General features: G+C 42.2%; 2 protein-coding genes across 3 annotated transcripts in view; one reads left to right on the forward strand and one right to left on the reverse strand.

Moving 5' to 3' along the window:
- The window catches only part of rsrc1 (arginine/serine-rich coiled-coil 1), a 133,082-nt gene that overhangs the window by 70,690 nt on the left and 36,836 nt on the right, over positions 1–25,556 (reverse strand). For both annotated transcript variants that reach the window (XM_030067873.1, XM_030067874.1), the window contains exon 5: positions 13,281–13,317. In XM_030067873.1, coding sequence (XP_029923733.1) covers positions 13,281–13,317 — 37 coding nt within the window. The remainder of the gene's footprint in view (positions 1–13,280; positions 13,318–25,556) is intronic.
- shox2 (shox homeobox 2) overlaps positions 23,446–25,556 on the forward strand; it is a 49,852-nt gene continuing 47,741 nt past the window's right edge. Inside the window, exon 1 of the mRNA XM_030067875.1 lies at positions 23,446–23,635. The gene's annotated coding sequence lies outside the window, so the exon portion shown is untranslated. The remainder of the gene's footprint in view (positions 23,636–25,556) is intronic.

Below are 25,556 nucleotides of genomic sequence, written 5' to 3' on the forward strand. Positions count from 1 at the left end.
ACAATGAATGTTATCTGATAAAAAGTCATTTTAAATTGAAACAAAGAAAAAAAACATTGCATTCCAAGACATTAGAAATTTAGTTAATAAATATAACTCACACACAGCCTTTGCAAGTATTAATTCTGACTGCAGTTGTGAAAGCCTTACCACTTCACGGGAGAGAAGGTGCTTTCCCTGCCATTCTGACTTGTTTATGCAATCCATGGCACTCAAGGTGTTAAATACGTAAAGATTAATTAATATGTTGGTTTTAATTGGCTGTCACCAAGGATGCGCCTGAGGATATTGTAGTGATACGGCTCTGTCACCATATTCACAGCTGTTGTAAATTTAGGGTGAAACTACTATTCTGCTGCCATGGAGTTTTATGAATGAGAGCCCATGTTATGTGTTTGACTGGATGCCTCTGGGCACTTCTGGAAGTCTGGTTATACCTTCACAGTAAGGTTGCAACTACTGATTATTTTTGTTATTTGTTAATTAATTGATTTTTTTTTTTTTTTCAATTATTTAATTAATTATTGCATCTATAAAGCATCAAACACAGTGGCAAATGTCCATGGTCTCAAAATTGTTTCCTTAGCCTGACCAGTAGCCAAGTTATGAATGGAGACAAGTATATTTTTTTAATCTTAGTGATTTGTTCGAGGCTGTAACCAGCAATTGTTTGGTGTTTTTGCTTAATAAATGACTACAACAATTCATCAGTTATCAAAATTAAAATCAAATTTAACTAATCAATGAAATGACTAATTGTTTCAGCTCTACTGCACAGCGGGCACATTTGCGTCAGCCACAAACACAATGGCCCGTATTCATAAAAGTTTTACTTCTAACACTGTGTAAGTGTGCACTTCCACAGAGACAGGCTTTCTCCTCATTCAAAAGCAGAGTTTTACCGCTTCGGCTATTTCGGCAAGAACACTTCCTTCTGCACATTTGCATATCCTGTAAATGATACAGAAAAGCACACCGCTGTGCAAAATGTTACACCACCTTTTATCAGAGTTCAAGTTCAAGTTTAGTAGTAAATTCAAGTTGGGTATTACTCCAGCTAATATTTAATACATTCAATTATGGCTGATGATAAAAAATGAAACAAAGACCAGTGTTCAATGCTGTCTTTGGGAACATGGATTCATAAGAGTAGGAAGAAGAAGAAGAAGAAGAAGAAGAAGAAGAAGAAGAAGAAGAAGAAGAAGAAGAAGAGCAAGAGCAAGAGCAAGAACAAGAATATGGCAACTGACTAATTTATATGATTAATTACGGTTAATCTGTTGGCCTATATATTTAACACCACCCCTCAAACCACTTTGACATGGCCATGGAAAACACTGCGATTGCAGCAGAGGGAGTGCATGTGAAGGCGGTGATTTGCTTGGTGATTTGAATTACATAATTTTCTGCTGGCTAAAATCTCGGCTTCCTTACTCCTTCTGACAGTTCGCTTTCGATTGTGCTTCCATACACGGTTGATTGTGGTGGGTGTTAAATATTTATAGCTCATGAACATGTTGATTCTCATTGGCTTTAGCCTGGGACACACTGGAAAATAAAACCACAGTGATGTGATTGCACTGCGCTGACCAGCATCTCTAACTTTATGAATCACCTCAAAATACCACGCCGTTTATTTTGCATGGTGCATAGCTGTTACTGCCCAGTTTAATGAACGCGGGCCGGTGTCTTTTAACTCCCTCTGTTTCTTATCCAAGTGTAAAGGAACACCCTTTTGGAAATCCCCTCCTTTTTAAAGGGCTGTCATACCAGGACCTGCTGAACTGTTATTACCAGCACCTCCACCTAATTCAAATCATTTACCTCTGAGTCACTGTAGCTGTTGCCCCAGAAGACAGAGGAAATGCAGCAGGCTCGCAGCAGGCCTACAGCTCATGCACTTACCTCACCACAGTGATGACAGACGCACTCAGTTCAACCTAAGTGCCCAGTGTCTGTCCCATTAGTCAAAATAAACACTTCCCATTAGAAAAATAAATAACCCTCGCTTGGCTTGGTAGAAACAATGCTACACTGTGTAGACTGATGTACTGCGTGCGGGAAATTCAGTCTATTTCTGGTCATGTTCCGCTCCATGAGGCTATTAGGGCCTGGGGCTGAGCAGACAAAGCAAAGCATGGTGGGTCAGCAGATGAATCAAAGGCTGTTAGCCCGGACAACAAGAGGCATAGAAGGGGGTCAGACAGGCCATCGCCGGTCAGATGGTCAGATGGTCAAACCACGTTCCCGCTAAGAAATTCACTCCCTCATATCGACCCCCGGCACAACAAGTGTAAATTTATGGCTGCAGAGAAGGAGAGAGATGGAAAGACAGAGAGAGAAACAGATAAAGACAGAGCTGCCTGTTTCAAAGGGATACAGGATGAGGATGCACAAGCTCTTCTTTTGGTAATCTTTGAAAAAAAAAAGAGCAAAGTTGAACGGCAACACACACTAACACATATGTGCAGGCGGATGTATTAATCGTGCTTGCCCACATCTCCACTTTATCACTGAACTCGACCTCCCTTGTAACAATATGTCCATCCGTTCATTTTTATTTTCACGTGACCCTTTCAACTTCGAGCCACTCAATCTACCAGTTTCCATATTCCATATAACCATATTCAGTTGCAGTCAGTCTACTGGCTTAGATAAGACAAATAAAATAAGAGGAAGTCAGGAAGAGACTGGGGGGGAAAAAGGGGTTTTGCTGATAATTAGCTGATTATTAGCTGTACCTCATCTCATCTCTTCTAAAACCCCAATAGGAACTGAGACCTAATATGACTCTAAGAGTACTGAAAATATATTTTGCTCTAAACAAAACTGCAGCTTTACATGCAAAATAGGTCAGGAACCTCAACGTGTAAAAATGTAAACATATCTAAGTGAAGAATTTGCAAAAACAAGGATTTTACATCATCATGGTACAAGCCATAAATCTGCAGCATCCTGGTTTTGAACCAGCCTGGGACCTTTATCACCTGTAAACTCACCTCTTTCTGTCGTCTTTCCTGAATCCACTGTAGACTATCCATTAAGGCAGAAATCACAACAAACAAACAAACAAACAAACAACTAAGGTCTTGATAGGTAAACTCACTTAACTGACCAAGATTTCTCCACAAGCAAACTGGGGCATCTACACTTGTCACACTGCGGAGGTCCATCTGACCTGAGTCTTGATTGAAAGAGTGTAACTCTTACTTACTGTCAGACTGGTCACTTTCAATATAAAAACGGGAGGATTCTGAACCTGAGATGCACACACACTGTGCTCAAGCTGATATGTTCAATATTCATCTCATTATATTTCTAAAGTCCTCATCTGTTTCCATTTTCTTTCATTTGTTGCTTTCCGCCCGGCCTCTTCCTCATCCTCTACCCCCCCCACCCACCGCCACATATCCCATACCCAAAAGAGGATGGGGGAAAACAGAGCCCCTAGAAAATGCAATATTTCTGTTTTTAATATCGAGGTCTATAAGATCAGGGCAGAGATGGGTTCCATGGCAATATGTTTATTTATATATTTTATAAGGAGAAAAAAAAAATAGCCCGCCTATCAGTGTGTGTATGTGGGGGGCCTGGGCCACTGTATCTGAGCTCATCTTATATGAAAAATAATGTTGTGTATGGCTATACTTTTATATATAATGGCAATATGGGATCAGGGCTCTTTTACAATGTGCCATACTTCAGGCTAGGGCTAACAGCATTTTATGGCCCGCCAGCAGTTCATCTTCATGTCTCAGGCAGGCAGGAGCACTGCATAATAATGTCGTTTCCTGCCCCCAAATGCTATTTCACGGGCCGGGGCTCATTTCTCAAACTTCACCACTTTTACAATTTCCCAAACTTTTATTCCCGTCATTATTACCAACAAGATTTCATTACGTATTTAGAATGTAAACAAGTCTGAGTAATGACACTCCCCCGTCTCCCTGGAATCATTCCCGCTGATGGCTCTGCTGCTATCACACGCGCATGCATGAATACAGACACACACACAAACACGCACACTGAAACATACACACAAATACACAAAACCCACACACTGTGCTTTCCCCTTATGCAAGTGTGCACCAATATACATGGACACACACTCACACAAACTGCCCCAGCCAAGATAGAATCCAAAGGCATTAATTTACCACACTAAATGTGTGTGTGTGTGTGTGTGTGTGTATGTTTGTGTGCCTGTGTGTGCATGCATGTACGTGTCGCCGATAAAGGGGGAGGGTGTAGGGGTAAAGGGGGGTAGACGGAGAGAGTTTTATACTCAACTCACATAAATCATGTAGAAGAAAAATGAGCAAATGTGCAGGCTAACTCATCTTCTTCCCATCCGGAGAAAATGAAATTCACTGGAATACCTATCAAAACTGCAATCATCCAGAGATAATATCTTCTTTGGTCTATCTGCACTTTCCGATTTAATTTCCTCCATGCCCTTGACATCCAGCGATACCATTAAGATGAAGCGCATACAGTAAGGGAGTAGTTCTCACGTTTTGATATATGAGACCTCAGCGCTTAATGTAATATCATCATTTGAAAATTAATGCAATCTTTCTTTTGTTTGGAGGGTGTATTTTTTTTTTTTTTTTTTTGGAAACACTCGAGCAGCAATCCATGGCAAGACGGGGAACACGATGGAGGAATGAGGTTGTGAAGGGGACATAGGGTAAGGAGGCAGACAAAAACGAGTGATATGCGAGGAAGGAGACTAAGGCGAGGGGATACTTTGTATTTTTGTGGGGGAACCCCCCACCCCCCCACCCCCCCACTCCAGCCCCCTTCCCCTTCCACATGCCAGAATGACATGCAATTACGTTTGGGCCTGCCCCAAGTCAGAGGTCACTCAAATTACTCCATCATTTAGCCATGCCGGCGAGATGAGAGAAACCCCCCCGCCCCCAGTGCCTCCACCTCCTCCCAACCCCCGCCGCCACATCAAATATGATGGAATCATTAGTGTAATAAGCATGGAAATCTGTTTGCAGATTATCACTGCCCCCCCTCCTCCCCTTTATCTGTCCCGACTCTCTCTCTCTCTCTCTCTCTCTCTCTCTCTGAGCTGTTTTCACCTCTTTATCCTGTACAATCATATTAGGGAAGGGGAGAGAGAGAGAGAGACAAACAGAGAGAGAGACAGAGAGAGACAAAGAGAAAGTGAGTTTGAAGAGACAGTTAACGTCTCAAGAAAAGCAACATGATGAAAAGAAAGACAGATTATATTGTTCTGAGATCCTCCCACCCTCAACTCTTGATAACACAAAAACAGCTTCATGTAAACTTATGGCCACATCCCGTGACAACAGGTTTACTATGTGTGTGTGTGTGTGTGTGTGTGTGTGTGTGTGTTTGGATGTGTGTGCAGCCCTGCCCTCACCTGTTGGTGCCTATCTGTCAGCAGGCCGATCAGGCTATTTGCCTCGCTGAACTCTTCACCCCACCAAGGGACACTCACACAACGTTAACACAGTCCCTAAAGAATGCCATGTTGCAGCAGGCCAGTAACATCATCATCAAAAGAAAAACGCTCATTTCCACGCCCCCCTTTGGTGGACGTCTTTCCTTATACCGCCTAGGCAGGAAAACGCTACAACTGAAGAAGGTCTGGCTATAATCACTACATTTTTACATAAATCAACTTGTAAAGAATCTGTGTGATCCCAGAATTTTGTAATTTTGTTGGCTGTGAAAATTCCTATCTAATGACAATAATAACAATGTGGATCCACCGAAGAGTTTTGCTGTATTGTGGCTAAAGTCATGTGATTCATCCCTACATCACCAGGGTCTCAAGTAAATTATTTCACCATCCAGATGACTAACTGAAGTTACCAATGTGCACGAGTAAAATCAAATTGCTGACGTCCCCTGGTAGTACTAATGCCATGTAGAGAGGGTTATGCAGTCCATTTGGGTAATAGTGCTCTGAATATCGACAGGCTCAAACTACCGTAAGAGTGCGAATATTAGCTGGTAGCATCAGTAATAACTGAGAGCAGACTCAGGTGAGGTTGCTAGATTAAGGTTATTCAGTAAATTTGTGGCTCTATCCATAAGGTCACTGAGGGAATGTGCTTAGAGACAAATTGGGCTCTGAATGTAGAGGAAATACTTAACACTGGATTAATGTACATAGTCATAATGTACATAACTGTGACTTGAAGGAGCTATTGAGGAAAAAACTCCACATTTACAACGGTGTTGAATGCAAATAAAGTACGACAGAAAATGCAAACGATAAGATACAGTATAGCAATAAAATACAAAAATGTAAACATCTATTAAGACACTAAAAACATAATAAACATGATTACTAAAACCACAATAAATATAATAAACTATATAATAAATATAAGAACACCGTAATAAGAATAAAATAAAATCAACCTTTTTTAAAATCAATTACAGTCTAAGTCAAAAAGCTGGCAGAAGGTGGCAGATAATGTTGTGAAATGATCTTATGTCATGGAATAAAGGTGATGGTATTCAAGAATCACATCTAATCTTCTGATTAACAATGTTTGTTGTTTGTCCCCCCCCCCTCCAAAACGAGGCACAGACTTGATATATACCTGAGCCAGTCTTGTGTACACTGGTAATGATGAATTCAAGGATGCAGCTGGGGATTTTTGACATCTATTCTTATGTCCTACTCACCAATGACGCTGTCAACCAGCAGATAAAAGGCCATTCAAACAGCTCTTCAAATAGATTGTTCCTATTTCCATTTGAAATCTATTTGCCATTCAAACATTTGGAAACAAGCCATTTGGAAGCTTGAGGTTTCTCAGTTCTCATTTGTCTCGAAAAACTCCACCACTCTGCCCTGTGCGGCAACTTCTACAGAGAACGTAGGCCCAGAAAACAGTAGGGGATTTACCAATAGTTTGTCTTCAAAAATATTTTAAACATTTAATATTTAATATTTAAATAATGGCTCAGATGATAGATTTCCACAGTATTATGTTCACTGTAGATGCAGTGAGGAGTTCAAGTGCTTCTGGAGCCGTTCATATTTACACGGCAATTGTGGCTTCTTATCAGAGGCTGCCTGTCAGGTATGAGGAAAAGCATCGACTTCAGTAAAAATGCTATCGACAACATTATGAATGTGTAGAAAGATTTGAAAAACTCCAAGTAACCCCTTTAAAAATATCATTCTTCAATAAATAACTTCAAATGGCCTTTATATCACTTTTAGAAAAGCTCACTAAACTACCAGCACAAAAAAAAACAAAAACAAAAAAAAAACACACAACACAAACTCCCACTTGACAACACAGACCTGTAATTTCACTTTGCCCTGTAACATGAGCCCAAACCAACCTGTAGCCCTGAAGTGACCTACCTCTAATCTCCCTGTTCCATTACTCTCAAGGCAAAGTGCAAGGCAGACTGACTGGTCCAGCTGTTGACTGAGGCAGTAATCCTGATGAGGCAGAGTCATCATTTATCGATTGATCTGCAGGCTCTCTTCCACTCTGCTTTGAGCAGCTGTGCATCTGGCATGATTAGCCGCTGTAGGCCACCTTTTTCTCTATCGCTGAATTTCTCCCAGAGAAACAAATCCTCACGCTCCAACTTATGCGAGTGTTCATGCATGTGGGTGTGTGTGTGTGTGGTGCATCTGAAAAACAGAGACTAAGGCAGAGCACTGGGAGCAATTAACTTCAGTCCTCCTCTCTTCATTCCCACAGATCACGTTCATTCAATCCGCTAAAATAAGAAAACAAAACAAACTTGAACAATAAAACAAACCTCACACCATGCAAGTCTTAATTGCCCACCTAATTAATGCACGAGCCACTCACTTATATGGTTAACTTGACAGGAACAGGACAGGAGGCAAGCGTCAGTATTCATCATGAGAAATCAAGCATGGCAATAATTTGAACAGAGGCTTGATAGTCCCAGTAGTAAAAACTTCCATCTTTTTTTTTTTTTTTTTTTTGTGTGTGTTAAGGTAAACAACTCATCAATGAGTGACTTAAGTTACTGAGGATTTATAATTAATTTTAGGGCTGGGACAATTACTTCATAATCATATGATTGATGACAGCAGTGAGTCACTGACAGAAAAAAAAACATCAGTCATCCTAATACATTGTATGTTTTTTCTAAAATGAACATTCCTCCATATTGCTGCAAAAAGCATTCATCTTCACTATAAATAAATAATAATAAAAAAAAAAATTGTAAACACCTGTTTTGCAAAGCCATCAACACAGGGGCCAACAAAGCCCGGGTCCTTTACCAGTAAGAGTGCGGGTTGAAACAGAGATGATGTGCAACTTGAAGGAGGAGCCACAGGACTCCATGAATGAGATATTTACATAGAATCTGTAAGCAAGGGACTAAATTTTGGTATTTGAAGTGCTCTGGTTTCTGTTTCTGTTGTAGGCCAAATGGTTTTAGCACTGGCCAAAAACCTTGCCTGACGACCAGGGTGCAGAGCGACTGTGTGGAGCAATGTTTGACGCACAAGGACCAGCCACAAGATAGTAACTTTTTAACTTTTAACCAGCACCGGGGCAAGGTGCCGCTAATAATGGGAATACACTCAAAAGCCACCTCATGTCACTAAACATCCAGGCTAGTGGGGTTTTGGTTATTTGATAAACTGGTCAAGTACAGCCCGTCGCCAGAGAACATAACGAACGGATCACCGTGTTGCAGAGCCTGCGTGTCACTAGCAACAAACTCCATTTATCCAAGACCCCTTAAATCAGACTAAATTACGTTATATCACATAGATTAATTACGGAAAATGAGAACTTCACATTAATTTGCTTTGCCTGACATTGTGCATCAAGCAATATAACTGTGCAATATGCAAATTGCAATGTCAATGCTGAAAATGATATTGAGATCTGCATCTGAAATTATTTTAAGCATCACTAGAAACATTTTCTCTTGCGCCGCTTATGCCTCTTTTTATTATTTATTTTACAGAGACAATGGACAGTTAATTAACAAAGAATAAGCTACAAGAAAAACTTCATCTGTAGTCTGTAGTTTCATCTGTAGCTGCTGTATTGGAATTATTGGACTCTATCATCGTACGCTTGCTTGAAAGAATGAAGCCATCCTTCCCCAAAAATTAGTCAGTTCAGAGTTCAGAGTCACAATGAGCGACACCAAAAAATCCATGATCACTACAACCCTAACTAATATAAGGAAATATACACTATGCAAAAAGCATAACAATGAACAAATGCCTAAATGCAAAGCGATTAATTGAGAGAAAGCAGTTTTGAGGTGCTAGCTGAATGGATAATCGAGCTCAGGGACACCATGATGAGTGTGAATGTGGATTAAGGTCGATGCACTTCTCCTAATAGTGGCACATCAAATGAGAGTCATAAATGCCTGTTTAGAGGGGGATATTTAAAGGGATGTGTGTGTGTATACAAGGTACAGGGGGTAACAACATTTCCAACATAACCCCCCACCATACACACACACATACACACAGGCAGACACCTCAGAGGGAGAGAAGCTCCATTATTTACTGTTCTGTCCCGAATCGTAATCAGAGTCTTCCACCCTCCAGGCAGCTGACGACTGGGGTGCAATCTCCCCATAAGCATAAACACACCCATAAATTCACACACTCAATATTCAGGTATTCAAATTCCACAAGACATATATACAGAAATGCATCGGTAAACCTCCAAAGGGGTATTCGTGTGTGTGCATGTGTGTGTGTGTGTGTGTGTGTGTGTGTGTGTGTGTAAGCGTGCGATGTTTTGAACTCCTGAGTTATCCCGATGATCTAAAGACACAGCAGTGCCTAAAAATTAAACAGAAACACGTTATAATCTGTCCCTATAGGTCCACTTAGTGCAAATATTGTACAAAACACACGTCGACATGCAAACACAGGCTGAAACCCCTGCCAAGAAACCTGACATTAGAACAAATAAGCTCACGCATAGCAATCTCTGTGAGGATGAACTCTGTGTTCAAGGCAGAGGTCACGTTACCCCGCCTTTACCACTGTGCTGTATAAGCTAAGTACAAAACGACAGTGTCACACAAATACCTCTACAACTCTTAGGGACTTTTGAGCAGATATGTGTCAAAAGTATGAAAACACATTCAACTGTGCACATTTGCGAATTCTGTATTATGTTGCTGCATGAAGAGTAGAGAACATGCGGAGCGACTAATACTAGGCGCAGACTACCAGACCTCAGAAATCTCAAAATCGCTGTTCCCCTCAAACAACACAACAATCTGTCCTGCATATTAAATCTTTTCATGGCCGTGGTGTGCACACACTACACAACCGAGCGCAGCTGAGGTGCGCTAATTACAGGATGCGGCTGAAGTCGAAATTTCTACTGATAAAATGTTACAAGAGAAGTTGAAAGACAGGAATTGATTACTGGTGTTGTTGTTGTTGTTGATGAAAATGGCAACTAACAACGAGGAGCGGCTTGTTGTTCTTGTCATGTGTGCACTAACTTGCTGAAAAAACAAAGACGAAAAGGCGGAAGCCAGATTATGGCATAGAGAATGGCTGGAAAGACCTGGACAACAAGGATTAGCTATTTTACAGAGAGAATTGGAGGCACAGTAAAGTCCTTCACCTTTGTGTCACACTCAAGATTCCTCGCACACCGATTGTCCTGTGCCAGTCCAGGGGCTCGTCGTACACTGGTCTGGGAGTGCTTCAACTACAAGAACACTTTTCAGTTTTCAACCATGTTTGAAAAAAGTCACAGGTGATGGGCACGAGCAGCAATTTCTCTCCTATGTAGTTTTTTTTTTTTTTTTTTTTTTTTTTTTTTTTTTGTCCCGATAAAAGTTTTTTTCTGTGACTGAAAAATCAGGACTAAAATATTGTAGTCTAAGCCTGGCATAAGAGCAAGACTCATCTTAACATGAGACGCAGCCTACCTGAATGTTGTCCAAGATGTTAACGCCAATACAGGAATTGATTAATGCTGTTTATGCATGTAATCTTCTCCTGAATAATTCACACAGCCTTTTATGGAGCAGCACATCAATCACCTCCCTCCAAGTCATTCGCATCCGCATCTTCTCCACATCCAAACTAGGCCAGCAGGACCCCCCACTCCATCCCACCCCACCCCGCTCTAACTCACATGTCCTGAACATTCAAAACATGGCAGGAATCTCTGAATCCTGTGGAATTATGAATATGCTTTAGGTCTGCAATCCCAGAATGCTGCAATATTGATGTACATGACTGGCAAAGTGCGCACAAAACCACTCCTCTGTACTGCAGGTTAGGGCAGGGGAATACGGACAAAATAACTCAACATCAATACTGTAACAATACTGCAGAGATGACTATTGGCGTTTTCATAAGACACACTAGGGCCGTTGCGGTGAAGGAATTTCCCCTGTGGAGACTGGCTCAACAGTGCAGTCTGCGGTATTAGCACCTTTTTTTTGTTTTTTTGCATATAAGATTGCAAATAAGATTCGTAAGGCTATTATTAAGTTTGCTATGCAACCATTTTGGTCCCGTAGCAAACAGCACTGCAATATTGTGGTTACTGCAACAGCCCTAAGTCACACATGAGAATATCAGGTCATTAGTAATATAGATATGATGGCCATGCAGGTAGAAGCAAGTAACAGCTAAAAGCTAAAAAATTCAGAAAATTGCATGCCTCTACTGTAATGCTGCCTTTAAAACCAGGAAAAAGCCAGACATTATCCCAGACATGATCTGGTCTCAAATAGGGGCGGGCGATACGATACTACCACAATATTTTACCCACAATAATGCTGACATGACAATACAGGTGATTCTGCAATATGAAATATATTCTAAGTATTGTACTGACTGTCACGATGACTGGAGAAGAAAAAAGGCGAAATAGTTTTTCAATACGCAGGAATCATTCAGGTTTGTCAGTGTTGTAAGATGCTCAACAACTGCAAAATGTACATGACAGAACAGCTCCATTTAAAATACCTAAACGCAGGAAAGAAATATACTTCATGGTAACTCAAATGTGTATCTGTGCAAATGAAGCAGAAAGCTCAAATATCGATACTTGGCACAGGGGTATCGATAATGTATCACAAGAGGAAGTATTGCGATGTACTCCATCGTTGATTTACTGTTCCACTGGTCGTCTCATACCGATATCATAATGATTTTGTGATATATCGCCCAGTCGTACTGAAAGTCCATTCTCACGAGCTCCAACCATACATATGAAAACAGTCGGCAAATAATGCAATGTTATGGATTATTTTCGTGAATGAACATTGAGGTTACCGAAACCTGAGGTCATCGTTATCTGATCTGCCATAAATGCTTGCTGAGGTAGGGAGCTGCTGAGAAATATCTGAAACTCAGGGTCAGTCATTTGCGTGGCATATTCAGGGTCATTTGCGTAGTGCACAGGGGGGTGGGGGGTGGGGGGGTCATTTGCGTAGGGTGCTGGGAACAGTGGTTTAGTATGCAGGGAGGCAAGGGAGGGAGGGCATGTGACATCCACAGAGAGCCGGGACCCTCGCTGACCCCTGTCTATAATTCATCCCCTGAAATACGGGGCACGTCGAACCTTGGTTCCTCCCCACCCAAAAAGAGGAGAGAGAACCTTTTCACTTTGTTGCACGGCACTCTGACCCCATATTAAAGTGAGGAGCAGGAGAAACCCTCGAAATGTTGGCCATTAAATTTTTAGGCTGTCCCGAGAGAGCGTTTCCAGCAGGCCCTGGATTCATGAAGGGGCGCAGACTGAGGATAGGCCCCATGCTACAAGAACGAGAAGGAGATGAAGGACTAGAGGGTTGGCAGGAGGGAGTGAGTGTGTGTGTGTCGGTGTGTATGTTTCTGTATGTCGGAGAGGTAAAGAATAATTCCTCTTTTATATAAACGCCAGAGCAAAAACGCATGCACACCCTCCTCACCAACAAAAGAAAAAAAAATTCAAAACATTGAAAATATTCATGGCCACAGGAAAAAGACAGAGCAGAGGGGATGACCTGAGTGAGCATGTATGTGTGCGAGTATGTGTGTGTGTGTGTGTTCAGGCACAATTGGGGATAAATGAAACAGTGATATGAAAGCCTGACCAGGCCCTAGGGGAGACATTACCCTCCGTCTTTCCCCATTTTCTCTCTTTTCTCTCTCCCTCTCTCGTTCTGCCTGTTAGCTGCAGGTATTCAGCTCCCATTCCGGAGGTTTCATTAGGAATGCAGATATCAAAGTGTGTGTGTGTGTGTGTTTGCATGTGTGTGTGTATGGGGGGTGGAAAAGAACTTACCAGATGTTCTAATCTGCCTTTGATGTTCGCGGTGTCCCTGAAACACAACAACACATTTCCCCCTCTGTAAATAAACCACCGTCACTTAAAAAAAAAAAAAAAAAAAAAAGTAAGAATACTGAGTATTCTCAGTATTCTTGCAGACACACACACACACACACACACACACACACACACACACACACTGGGGCATGAATGCTTCCCACCCATACACATGCACAGCGCATAGGGCACTACTCACACATTAATCAAAGTACACTTTCCAAACATTTTCATAACTCACCTCTGAACATTTTAAGAAAATTTAATCAACATTATATGTGGCTACTCCCAACAAGCTAAAGGAAAGCAGTTGACACTCATCGCACTTGGTTCCTCTTTTAATTACCGAGCGAGCAGGACGGTAATGAGTGTGAGAGAGATCTTGATAACATCAAACAGGCATTGGTTAATCAAAAGGAAAGAAAACAGACAAAGGAAAATTGTTCTAATTGTTAACCTTTCAGACTGGGGCTGGTAATGTATGTGTGTGTGTGTGTGTGTGTGTGTGTGTTAGTGAGAGTGTGTGGGCGCATTTGTCTACACCAGACAGGGTTAACTAATATTGTCGCCACACTGCTGGCTGTAATAATAATAATAATTTCCAACTACAGAGAAAGAACTGGGAGCTTATTATCTGTGAATTAATAAAAAATGTGTGTGTGATTATCAGGGTAGCAGCCACAGAATGGAGGGAGAGAGAGAGAGAGAGAGAGAGAGAGAGAGAGAGAGAGAGAGAGTGTGTGTGTGTGTGTGTGTGTGTGTGTGTGTTGGGGGGTGGGGGGTGGAGGGGCAGTCGGTTAAAAAGAGCAAATTGGCAGTAAATAATAGATGCAATTTTGGCACATTTCAAATTTGCAGCAGTGGAAATCAAAAGATCAAGAGAACACAAACAGCCCCCTTTCCCCCATCCCAGCCCCCCAACTCTGGCCCCCATTACTGACAACTCCGCCCTGGCCACAGCATTCCACTGTGTGTGTGTGTGTGTGTGTGTGTGTTTTGTGTGTACACACTGAAAAAGGAAGGCTTATCGACAGGCTTCAGTTGCTAATGCAGCCAGCAGCATCACAGTGTAAATCTACACCATCTCTAAAATTACACACTGTCTAATCCATGCGGCCCCCCCTGCCTCCCTCCCTCCCTCCCTTCCCTCCCTCCATCCATCCATCCATCCATCAGTTCATCTTTTCAATTCATCCGTCTGCTGTTCGACAACAGCGAGTCCCGTACCCGGCGTGCCTGCTGGCCCAAGCCACTCCCACACCATCATCGTTTTGGAAAGGGAGAAGTAGGAATGAGAGCTATGCTAAACAGAAATATTGACAAAAGTTAACAAAAAGCAGAACTAAATAACCGGAGAGGGAGAAAAAAAACAAAAAGAGAAGTCATGAAGAAAGCATGTGTGCTTGTTTATTCCACGCTCAGTCGGTGAAGCCCGCATGCAGACATTTCAACCACTTAAGGCAAACTTCATCTAGCTGTAATTACATTACATTCTGACAAACACCCCGCCACATTCATTATACATGACGGGCGCCCGGCAACCAGACAGCAAGACATTTGTTACCGTGGTGACAGTGTGTGTAATCCGCTAATGAAGCGCAATTAGAGAGAAACAATCTAACACAGGGGAGACGGAGCACTCCATCCCTCCTCCTCCACTCTTTCTTCGCTCATTTCCCTTTGCTTTTTTCTCTCCCTCTGCCCTCTCTCGCTCCTTTCATTGCCGCGTCGTTTTCCTTTCATTTCACGATCCAACCTTTATCAACCTCTTCAGCTGCGTTTTATCTCCCTCTCGCTCCCCCCTCTCGTGCCTTGTCATGACTTCATCAATAGCACGTTGTCCAGTATTGTCCACTCCAGGGCCAAGGGGATCGCTCTATCCATTAGACATTATACAGCTGACACACACACACACACACACAGCGTTTTACATCCTCATCTCTTTTCAAAACATCATATAATCTCCCGAGGTCTTCAGGGACTGAGCTTCCCTTCCCTCCTTATCTCTCTCTTCCCTCCTTCCCTCCCTCCGCTCTCTGTGCCTTCAACGCAGAGGCAGCAGTTGCATCGATTTCTGAATTAGGCCACAATATTAAATAATTAATATACTTGCCATGATTGATGTTTTGCATTAGGCCAATATTAGGTTATCAATCAAAATCCACTTGGTTTAATGTAATAATATTGAAAATGTGTCAGTGCCTGTTCATCCAATTTGTAGTGGAGGCAGGCCAGATAGTAATGGTGGTGTAGCACAAGGCCTCAGAGACACTGTGGCCTGCTCGCTACAACCATAGGAGCACATTACAGCACTGGAAGGACGGATGGGAGGGGGTGAAATGAAATGGAGAGACGGAAAGAAGGAAATGGAAAAGCACAGAGACAAAAAGAGAGATTGAGAGTCAGACAGAGGCAAGGCAGGTGAACACAGATAGCAGGAAGAAGAAGAGAGGTGGAAAAAGCAGCGAGATATTTCAACTTTCAGGAGAGATGTTGCTTATGAGTGCTACAGGGCTGAAAAAGATCCATGTATAAATATATTACACACATACACACAGGTCATTAAACTCAGTTTTCAGATTCAGAGCATCTCCATCAGCCAGTTGCGAGAAACAAAACAGCAGTGCTGGAGATAAGCTTGGCCTACAGCAAAAATGTCCATATCAAATAACCTGATGATGATGAAAAACTCAAAAACAAAAGCGCAGGTACGAAAACAGCCACCAGCCAGAAATGAAAGAAAGAGAGGCAGAGAGAAAGCAGAGTGAAGCCGGGCAAGTAGGGGGGGAGGGATGCCAAGAATAGACAGAATAATGTGCTGTTGTTCCAGAAAATGGTAATTAGTTATCTGGGGTCAATTAAGTAAAAGTGGACAAACAAGTGTGAGTGTTAAACAGAGCCTTGGCAAGGTCAATACTGACCAATTTAACATGGTTGCTGGATCCATCACACTGTCCAGGCTCTCTCTCGTCTTCCCCTTTAACCTTCCCCATTCACACACGGTGCTGTACTTTTTCTCCATCTCTCAGTCAAAATAAAAATGTTCTGCTTTATTTTGTCCAAACCCTTTTCCATCTCTTGAACTCTAAAAAGGACCTTACGGCGTTGCTTTATCTTACCTCATCTCCTTCCCTGTGTCTCTCTTCACCTGTCACCATTCACCGTCGCTCGCTCGCTCGCTCGCTCGCCTGCCTCTTCTCGCTCCCTCCTCTCTCCCTCATCGCCCCCCACCATCCATACCCCACCCGCCGCCACCCGCACCCTCCCAAACTCCTGCGCTCCTGCTAGCAGACAATTAATTACAGACCCAGCACCAGATGAGTTGTCATTTGTGGTCAAGTTTCTAATAATTGCATTAGGTCTTCAGGTTCTTCTGAAGTGCCCTCCCCTCCTCTCCCCTCCATCACCCCCTTTTCTTTTTCTTTCTCTTCCTCTCTTCACTCGAATACTGCCCCCCCTCCCTCGCCCCCCTTGACACGGCAGAGATGAATATCTTTAGTCAGTCAATGGAGGCGACAGAGGGACTTAAAATGCAGAGGCAGTCATTTGATTTCCAGCTAACAGAGCTGCCCATTAGCCCAGCACTCATCAGCCATGCATTACCTCTCAGGCCTGCTGTCCTGTGTGTGGAAGGCTTAACCCTTTCACTCTCCGCTCCAGGCAAGTTTCAACCCTGCAATACCAGCCAAGAAGCGTCTCTACCCGGCCATGTTAAGCCCGATAATGTCCCACATTTGTGAGTTTGACCAAGTAACTGTCCTCTACCAAAGGGTGGGGGTAAGGGAGTTGAACTAGAACTGCAAAATTATGGCTAAAATGTTGTTGACATCGAAGTGTGGTTGAGTTCATTAATTACGCTTACTTTTGACTGAATGTCCAAAATGATTTTAATGACTTTATGCTGTTTTTAGATTGATACCTCTACCATTTTCAAAAAATGTGGACGTACATGAACCAACGATGTTTCAATACCACCAATATAATACAGCATAGAACAGTGGACACTAAAATCTCAATATATGTTGCTTGCAAATGATGGATTATGTACTGCTAAATTAGATGCTGCATAAAATGGCATCTTACCTTCTTAATTTTATGTATTTCCTGTTTAACATTGGGACGGGATGTGGGACGGGATGTGACATTGGGGAGATCATTTAAAATTGTAAACCAATACGGTATCAGTTAAGGAGAGAGAGACAGTTTTGTTTGTTGGGATGGATGGAGGAGCCTGCTTGTTCAAAGATTTGTGAATTTTGTTTTACATTGTTGGTGCAGCATGAGGTCACAATTAAAGATACACAGTTTTCCAGGAAGTACGAGTAATGTTAGACTTTAGCTGTACACACCTAGAACCATCTGCAGAGATATAATAATGTTTCATTTGTACAGTTAACTCATTAGCTTCCTTGATATGATGGATATATGGTGGAATATCTCTCAGTTCCAGCAGTCCACAAGAGAAAACACTGATGGTTCAAAACAGAAACATCAGTGTTTGCATGTGTTTCCATATAAACCCATCGTTGGCTCTGTCCACTATGGTTTGTCAAGGGTTTTTGATAGTCATGAATACCAATGAACCAGAAAATGTTGTTTTGTCTTGTGAGGTGGCATTTGAAGAATGTACCCTAAAATAAAATTTCCCTATCTGAAAACGTATCTGTACATTCAATATGTGTCAGAATACATGCTTGCATACAACATTTGCTGGAAATCTGTAAAATGTAAACATTAATAACTTGTAAGTCTGTTAATATCAAAACTGTTTTATAGACAGCAAGAGTTGAGCATTTGCATCATAAAGATGCAAAGTGCCTTTATCTGTTACATGTTCTATTTCCACATGCAATATGTTTAATATGTAGAATTTATTGTTGTTTTTTTTTTAGCTATATTTTATTCTTTGCTACTGCAATGACTCAGTTTCCCCACAAAGATCATTAAACTTTCATTTTCCCTTAAAGACTGAGTTATCAGTAGGTTGAAACCCCACTTCAACCCTCAATACTGAGGCACCACCATCATTTCAAAACAGCAGCAGAGTGATCTTGTATGATCTTCTTAAGTAAAAGTCAAGGTCACAAAAATTCTCAAAGTGAGCTGGATGGTTCAGTGTACAAACGTTTACAAGCCTCTGACCACCTTTTCGGTACCATTTTGTTACTTAAAGCGCACCTATGTTGTCATCGTGGTGTGCTAAAATTACCTCTTGGCCTCCACCAGACTCTCAGCTCTCAACCTGATATCAGTGAGCGATCGGGAGCAGAGGAGAGGAGCAGCAAAGGGAAGAGGGGACACTGCAGCACTATGAAAGAGACATCACTCAGAAGTGTGTGTGTGTGTGTGTGTGTGCGCGCGTGTGTGCGGCCAGTTTTGCCACAGTTGCATGCCTTGTCAAGCGTGTCATTGAGCATTCATATGTTGTTTGACTGCTGATAGAATGGCAGGCATATTTATTAAAGAGTCAGCGTGATGGGGTGGCTTCTTCTGCCATAGTGTGCACATGCACGTGCACACACACACACACACACACACACACACACACAAAACACACAAAACATACAATGCGCAAATACACAGTCCACATCACTGACATCTGCCTGTTTAACTAATAGTAGGTAAAAGGCTGATATTAAGCAGTCAAGGAACGGGGACAGACACACACACACACACACACACACACACTCACACACACACACACGCACAACAAAGCAGGCAGCTCGGCTTTCCCCGAGGCCTGATTGCCATCTCCATAGCTCCTTTTTAGCAGGGCTGCCAATTGAAATTGAAATTGTATTCTTATGTGTGTACTATCAGAGCTACCTCTCAGGGTTTTATACAGCTAAGAGGTGGGTTAGGGAGACAGACAGATGCACATACACACACACATAGACACACACACACGCACACAGGAAGGGATAATGTAGGGGTAAGTCAGGGGTTGTCACTCTTCCATACAGAACACAGCAGAGGGAACAAAACACAGAATTACACTTGCACGTTTTCCATATAATTGGGCATGCACGCACACACGCACACATACATGGGTACACAAGCTGCCACCCTTTCCACTGGAAGGTGTGGGGTGGGGGAGCTGTATTTTAGCATAATCCCAAAATGGTAGAGAAAAGCAGTCCATTAAAAGTGGGGCTAACAAATTCAGCACTTTATGTTTCTCCAAGGGAGGGTTAAGTGCAGTCAATAAAAAAGTCAGAAAAGGAGGAATAAGAAAGGAGGAGGTTGATTTATGGTTGGCCTCTCTGCCACGCCACCTCCCATGTGATACATGCACACATGCACACTCACACACACAGACCTGTTCATATCTGGCCCATATGCACACATGGACAACACAGAGGGTACAGGATAATGCAGAAAGCACTTGAGAAGCAGAGCTTAATGTCAAGTTGACATCGTAAAATTAGGGATGAAACAATATGTTTCTTCGGGCGATACTGATATGCATTTTAAGAACCATAATACAAATGCAAGTGTAAAACAGGTTAAGCTTTTCAAAAAGGCCTGCCTTAAGATAATTAAATCTTTTCACCCCACTGGGAAATGGTAGCCTATAAGTCATGTCAATCATTGAGTCAGTCATTCATATTAGGCATATCTCAAAATCTATATGGTGGATCACGATGAAATTCACTGACAACATTCATGTTGGCTGGAGGATGAAATCTTTTAACAGTGCCACCTTGACTGTCCACACCACCAGCAGGCCCAGTGGCGCATCTGTGCTCAAAATAACGCACTTGTTTAAACAGAAGACCATTAAGTGACGCTCATAAGTGACATTAGCACTCCCTTACTGTTGCATAGCAATGTAGGTAATGAAAACGAGATTTCACATGATCATCTCTGTCACAGTCTCTGCAGGCTTTTGGAACATTGTTTTACCTGCGTATTAAATGTAACTCCATGGAAACAGTCCATGGAAATCCATGTAGCAACTGCATTGCTCAACTATGTTGTGTTGACAGACTGGCCCTTACACATGACACACGTGTGGTTTGACAGCACTGCTGACAGTAGCACTAACGTTTCTACCACTGAAAGCACTAAAAACATGATTGCTGTTAGCTGATATTTTAAACTGTCTGTGCTCCGACTGAACACTCCTTCGGTGTTGCAGTTTGTCCATACACCTGTCCAGAGATCCACTGGCAAGTTTCTCGACAGAACGCTTGCCATCCAGTGGACCGCAGGTTGTCTTGACATTCATTTTGTTTGTTATTGGTATTCAAGTAGCTCACTGCTGCCAGAATGCACTGCATCTTGTGTGATGCTGTGGAGAGTTAAGGGTCAAAAATGGGTCAAAGCTCAACACTGTATTATTTTGTGTTAACTGTATGCATTAAGGTTCTCAAATTAATCACGTGTTAACACGTTAACTTTGACAGCCCTAGTGAAAACCTTTTCATTTTCTCCATCTGGAAACTGGCTATGGAACCACGGGGACATGGCAGCATTTACTACACCACTTACAAAGTCCATTCGCTTTATTCAAACGTTAATTTTACAGCTGTAAGTGTGAATGCTAACTGCAGAATCAGACAAGTACTGATGGTAAAAATAATCAATACTGAATATTGGTTTTTAAAGCTGATATTGTCTGATAACAATAGTCTGACAATATATTGGTCCATCTCAACATAAGAAATGCTTTCTCCCATCCCATGGCCGAGGAGAATATTACTTAAAGATCCCATCACCGTCATGATCATCATCACCTAAAAATAAGATTGCATTGTATTGTGACACTGCAGCAGTAATACTGTTTGGGAGAAATATTTCCTGACACACAAATGAGCACTTTCATGGCTACTTCATTAGTGGCCAAACCCCTCACACATAGACTCACACACACACACATATACTCAAACACACATAAGACATCATGGAGCAAGCATGTCTCCCCACGGACTCCCTGCATTTCCCTCTTCTCAGCCTAACCGAGCCATCTCAGCGCCGGAGGGAATTGAATCCGGGGGCCAAGTTTTAAAGAAAATTGACTTCTTTTTAGCATGTAACATAGAGGGGGAGAGGGACAAAGGCAGAAAGAAAGAGCAAAAGGGAGACACGGAGAGCAATCAATTTCCCCGCGGTTTCTTCAATAGCCGCCGGTCCTTTTCATACCTCCCAATTAGAACCCCTCCTAATCAGAGAGCTACCTCTCCGTTATTGAGACAGAGACAATGACATCCTCCAACATTTCCGCCGGCTCCAAAACTCTGTGTACTCTGGTACACAAAGAACAAAGCACTGGGCTTTACGGCAAGGGGGGAGATGCTTGTGTTAAAATCACATGTGGAAATCTTTTGGCTCTCCTCGCAGCCCCAGAAAAACTGATGGGTAACAATGGCGGCCCGGCACAGCATCTGTCATGGCACAATATAAAAAGATGATCTTGGCATCGACTGGACAAAAAAAGAAAAGAGCGAGAGAGAGGGAGGAAGACGGGGGAAATGGAGGGGAGGGAAGGGGAGGGCCGGGCGAGAGGTAATTCATTTGCAAATCAGGCCCTGGCGCTCAGGTCTATTTCAAGCTGCCAGTGAGTGCCAGGAGTTAACAAGGTAATCAGTTTCAATCCTGCCCTTCAATTGTACATCACACCCTCATCCAGAGAATACCCAGGCCTTTCTATAGGGGCAGAGGGGGGAAATAGCAATCTGGCTGTCGGCTGGCTGCATAAAACACACGCGCGCGCACACACACACACACACACACACGAAGACAGTGTGCACATATACACAGGCACACAGGTGTGTACACACTAATGCATGCACCCATTTGTACACATCCCTGAATGCACAAACAGTTTATTAAAAGCCAACCTACTAGGTAAGGACAATTTATTGATACTATATCAATATTGTGATATGAGACTGGATATTGTCAGGGATTTTGGAAATCATTATATTGTGGTTTTTTTCCGGTTTTAAAGGCTACATTACAGTACAGGGATGCAGTTTTCTGAACTTTAAACTGTTCAAGCTGTTCTATTATTTGCCTCTATCTGTTTGGTAATCACATCCACATTATTAATGACTGTTCATGAAAAATCTCTTTTATGAATATCTTATGAAAGCACCAATAGTCATCCTCACAATATCATCACAATATTGAGGTTTTCAGTCAAAGATACTGTGATATTTGATTCTGTCCATAGCCCTGCCCTACACAGGCACATTTGAACACATACCCACAAGCAACAACCACACCTGGTGACATAACACGTAATCAGAAATGGGTTTGGGTTTGGGTTTTCATGGATCTTTTGCTCTCCTTGCTTTGATCTTTCTGTTTACTGCAAGTAGGAATCAGTCACCATACATTTGTCTGTTGTTTGTTTGTCTGTACGTCAAACACGATATCTCACTCGCATGCTGATCGGTTTCTCACAAAACTTGGGGAAGTTAAATATCTCAAATCGGTTTTCTAGCATTTTCAAAAATTACTCTGATTAGCCTGGAGTGGAGGCGTGACTACAATACCAGGTCAAAACAAAGTGACATATTTGTTACTGACTGGTAAAAGCTTTATTTGTTGGGGACAACAAGGTTACCGTTTCCCTACTCAGCTTTAATTAGCTGAATTAATTGTGAAGTGAATTAGAGCTCATGTATTCCAAAACACACATACACACTGCTGGTCAAACAAGCAAGTGGCAAAAATGCAAAAAAAAAGAGGGAAAAGGCTATTCTGATCTAAAAAAAAAATGGCGCATGCAAAAAAAAAAAAAAAAAAACCCAGCAAGCTAAACCTGTTCTAATCCCCTCTTCCTCTCTCTTTCTCTCACTCTCACTCTCTCTCTCTCTTCTATCCCTCTCTTCTCTTCAGCCTGTGTCAGCTGTAGCCGGCTGGCCGAGTGGCAGTTAGCCCCCGTTAGTCTCTCATCTGCATAATCAATATGACAACCTTATTTTTCTGATGCAAACAGGATTTTGCTGCTGAGGTGTGTGTGTGTGTGTGTGTGTGTGTGTGTGTGTGCCTACCCAGTGCCTGCTTCTGGCCAGTCTCAGTCATGGCCCTCTTTAGCCTTAATTAGATTAGGTGCGATTATCCCGGCTCTGCCTTACAAGTGTACAGGCAGGATAAAGTGGCCACAAAGGCCAGCCTGTCACAGGGACCGGGCTGTGGTCTGCAGGTTATCAGGGCCCAGAGAGACACACGGCCTACATTGTTATTCATATCATCCACACAGCGTTTTCTCCAATGCCTTTTTCACTTTTTCTCGTGCACTGTTTCATTTTTTTTCCTCCTTCCATGTCTGCGGTGTCAAACTGGCGTAATCACTGGCCGGGGTAAGTCTCTCTTTCTTCTCTCTTTCTGTCTGTCCGTCAGAAGACAAAACAACATGGCCCCGAGCGCTCTGCAGTCTGGCCTACTGGGAGAGATGTCAGGAGTGTGTGTGTGTGTGTGTGTCTCTGTGTGTGAGTGCGCGCGTGTGTGTGTGTGTGTGTGTGTGTAGACTTCAAGGAAAGGTGGTACAAAGAAAAGTTAACCCAAGGCTCACACTAATGCAAATGGAGGAAAAAATAGAAAAACTAACATGCAGACACGTGGTGCTGTTATAGCTCACATGTGTTGACACCTAGCAGATAGTGGAGTTAATGATCCTGCTCTGCCATCCAACTCAACACTAATTGCATTCATACACACACCACTAATCACCAGAGGTGGCAACACATGAGTGTATAAAGAGAGTGCACGTAGACTCAACACGACTGTGGCGTGTGTATACATGCGAAAAAATGCATATCTGCACAGCTGCCGTAACACTAGCCACAACAGCATTATTCATTTTGATTCATTCGTGTCAAAAATTTGAACTAAATGATTTGAAACAGTGATTTGAAACACTTTCCACATAGAGCTCAGCAGTGACAAATTTGCGAAGTCTGTCTAAAGTGGAGAGTGTGTACTTGGAGAACGAGAAGTGAATTATTTCACTCTGTTGATTAGACAGCGGTGTGCCCAAGATATTTATACACAACTGTACATACTTTCCATGCGGTCAGATCTGGGCATGGAAAAAAGCGGAGGCAGAGAGGCAGGGGCATGTGAAAAAAAGAAAAAGAAGAGAAGGAAACAACAGAACAGGGTGAAAGAACACGAGACATTAAGAGGGAAGGAAGAAAAGAGAGGTACAAGGCCAGGCAGAGGCAGAGAGCACACACTCTGACTGAACTAAGAAAAGCAAATAAATTGAACTAAAAGGAAACAAAAGTGATAAAATGAGAGGTCTGGTGCTTACATGTAGGCTATTACAAAAGTGTGGTTTATGCTTTCTTATCTATTTTTTTTTTTACCTACCTACACAACGTGAATTTGTCTTAAGTATTCACTTGCAGAAGCAAGCAACAGACCAGCTATCACTCAGAAACAGCATTTCATATGTCCGACTCACAGAGTGGAGTGAAGTGGAGTCAGCAGCAAATATGTATGTGTGTGTAAGAGAGCAAGAGAGGGAGTAAGAGGAAGGTAAAGTAACTCTATTAGAGAACCACATGGACTGGGCTGGTGAGAGAGTTGAACGGAGCACAAAAGAGTGAAGGAGGGCAAGTAAGAGCAAGAGATGAGTACAGATTCATTAAACACTGGCCATAAATCTAAACTTCTGCAGAAGAAAAGGGAGAGACAGAGAGAGACAGAGACAGAGACAGAGAAGAAGAAGGAGAGGGGGAGGCTACTGGAAGTTTCTGTTGGCTGGATAATACTGAATATGAACAGAATGAGACAAAACAATACGTTAAGCTATTTCCATCCCTTGAGTCATTACGGTCAAGCTGGACTTGAGATAATAACCCGTAATACACAATATCACAATATTTGCAGCCATATTATTTCCTACAATAATATGTCAGTGCGTGAAATTCTGAAACATCCCATAAGATAATTATCTTATTTTTGCAGCCTTTACACTAATGCAGTTCTTTGATTTAGTATTGTTTTTTGTTTCAGTCTTATGGTTTTATTTAACATGTACCTCATTAAAAAAAAAAGTTTATTAAATAGTTGGTACAGCAACTAGTGGCAACCGACCTCCTCATCGTATTCCCATGATGTGTGATGCATCTTCCAAACGATATGGTGCTTTACCCTACACAAAGTAGCTGTCCTTTCATTACAATTTATTACAGTGACTTGTTATTTTCTTTCCAAGATGGCTGTGTGGTGACGGAACACAATACTACGGTCTATCAGATTTGAACAGATGCAAAT

This window comes from Myripristis murdjan, chromosome 13 (assembly GCF_902150065.1).
Source record: "Myripristis murdjan chromosome 13, fMyrMur1.1, whole genome shotgun sequence".
Lineage (NCBI taxonomy): Eukaryota > Metazoa > Chordata > Actinopteri > Holocentriformes > Holocentridae > Myripristis > Myripristis murdjan.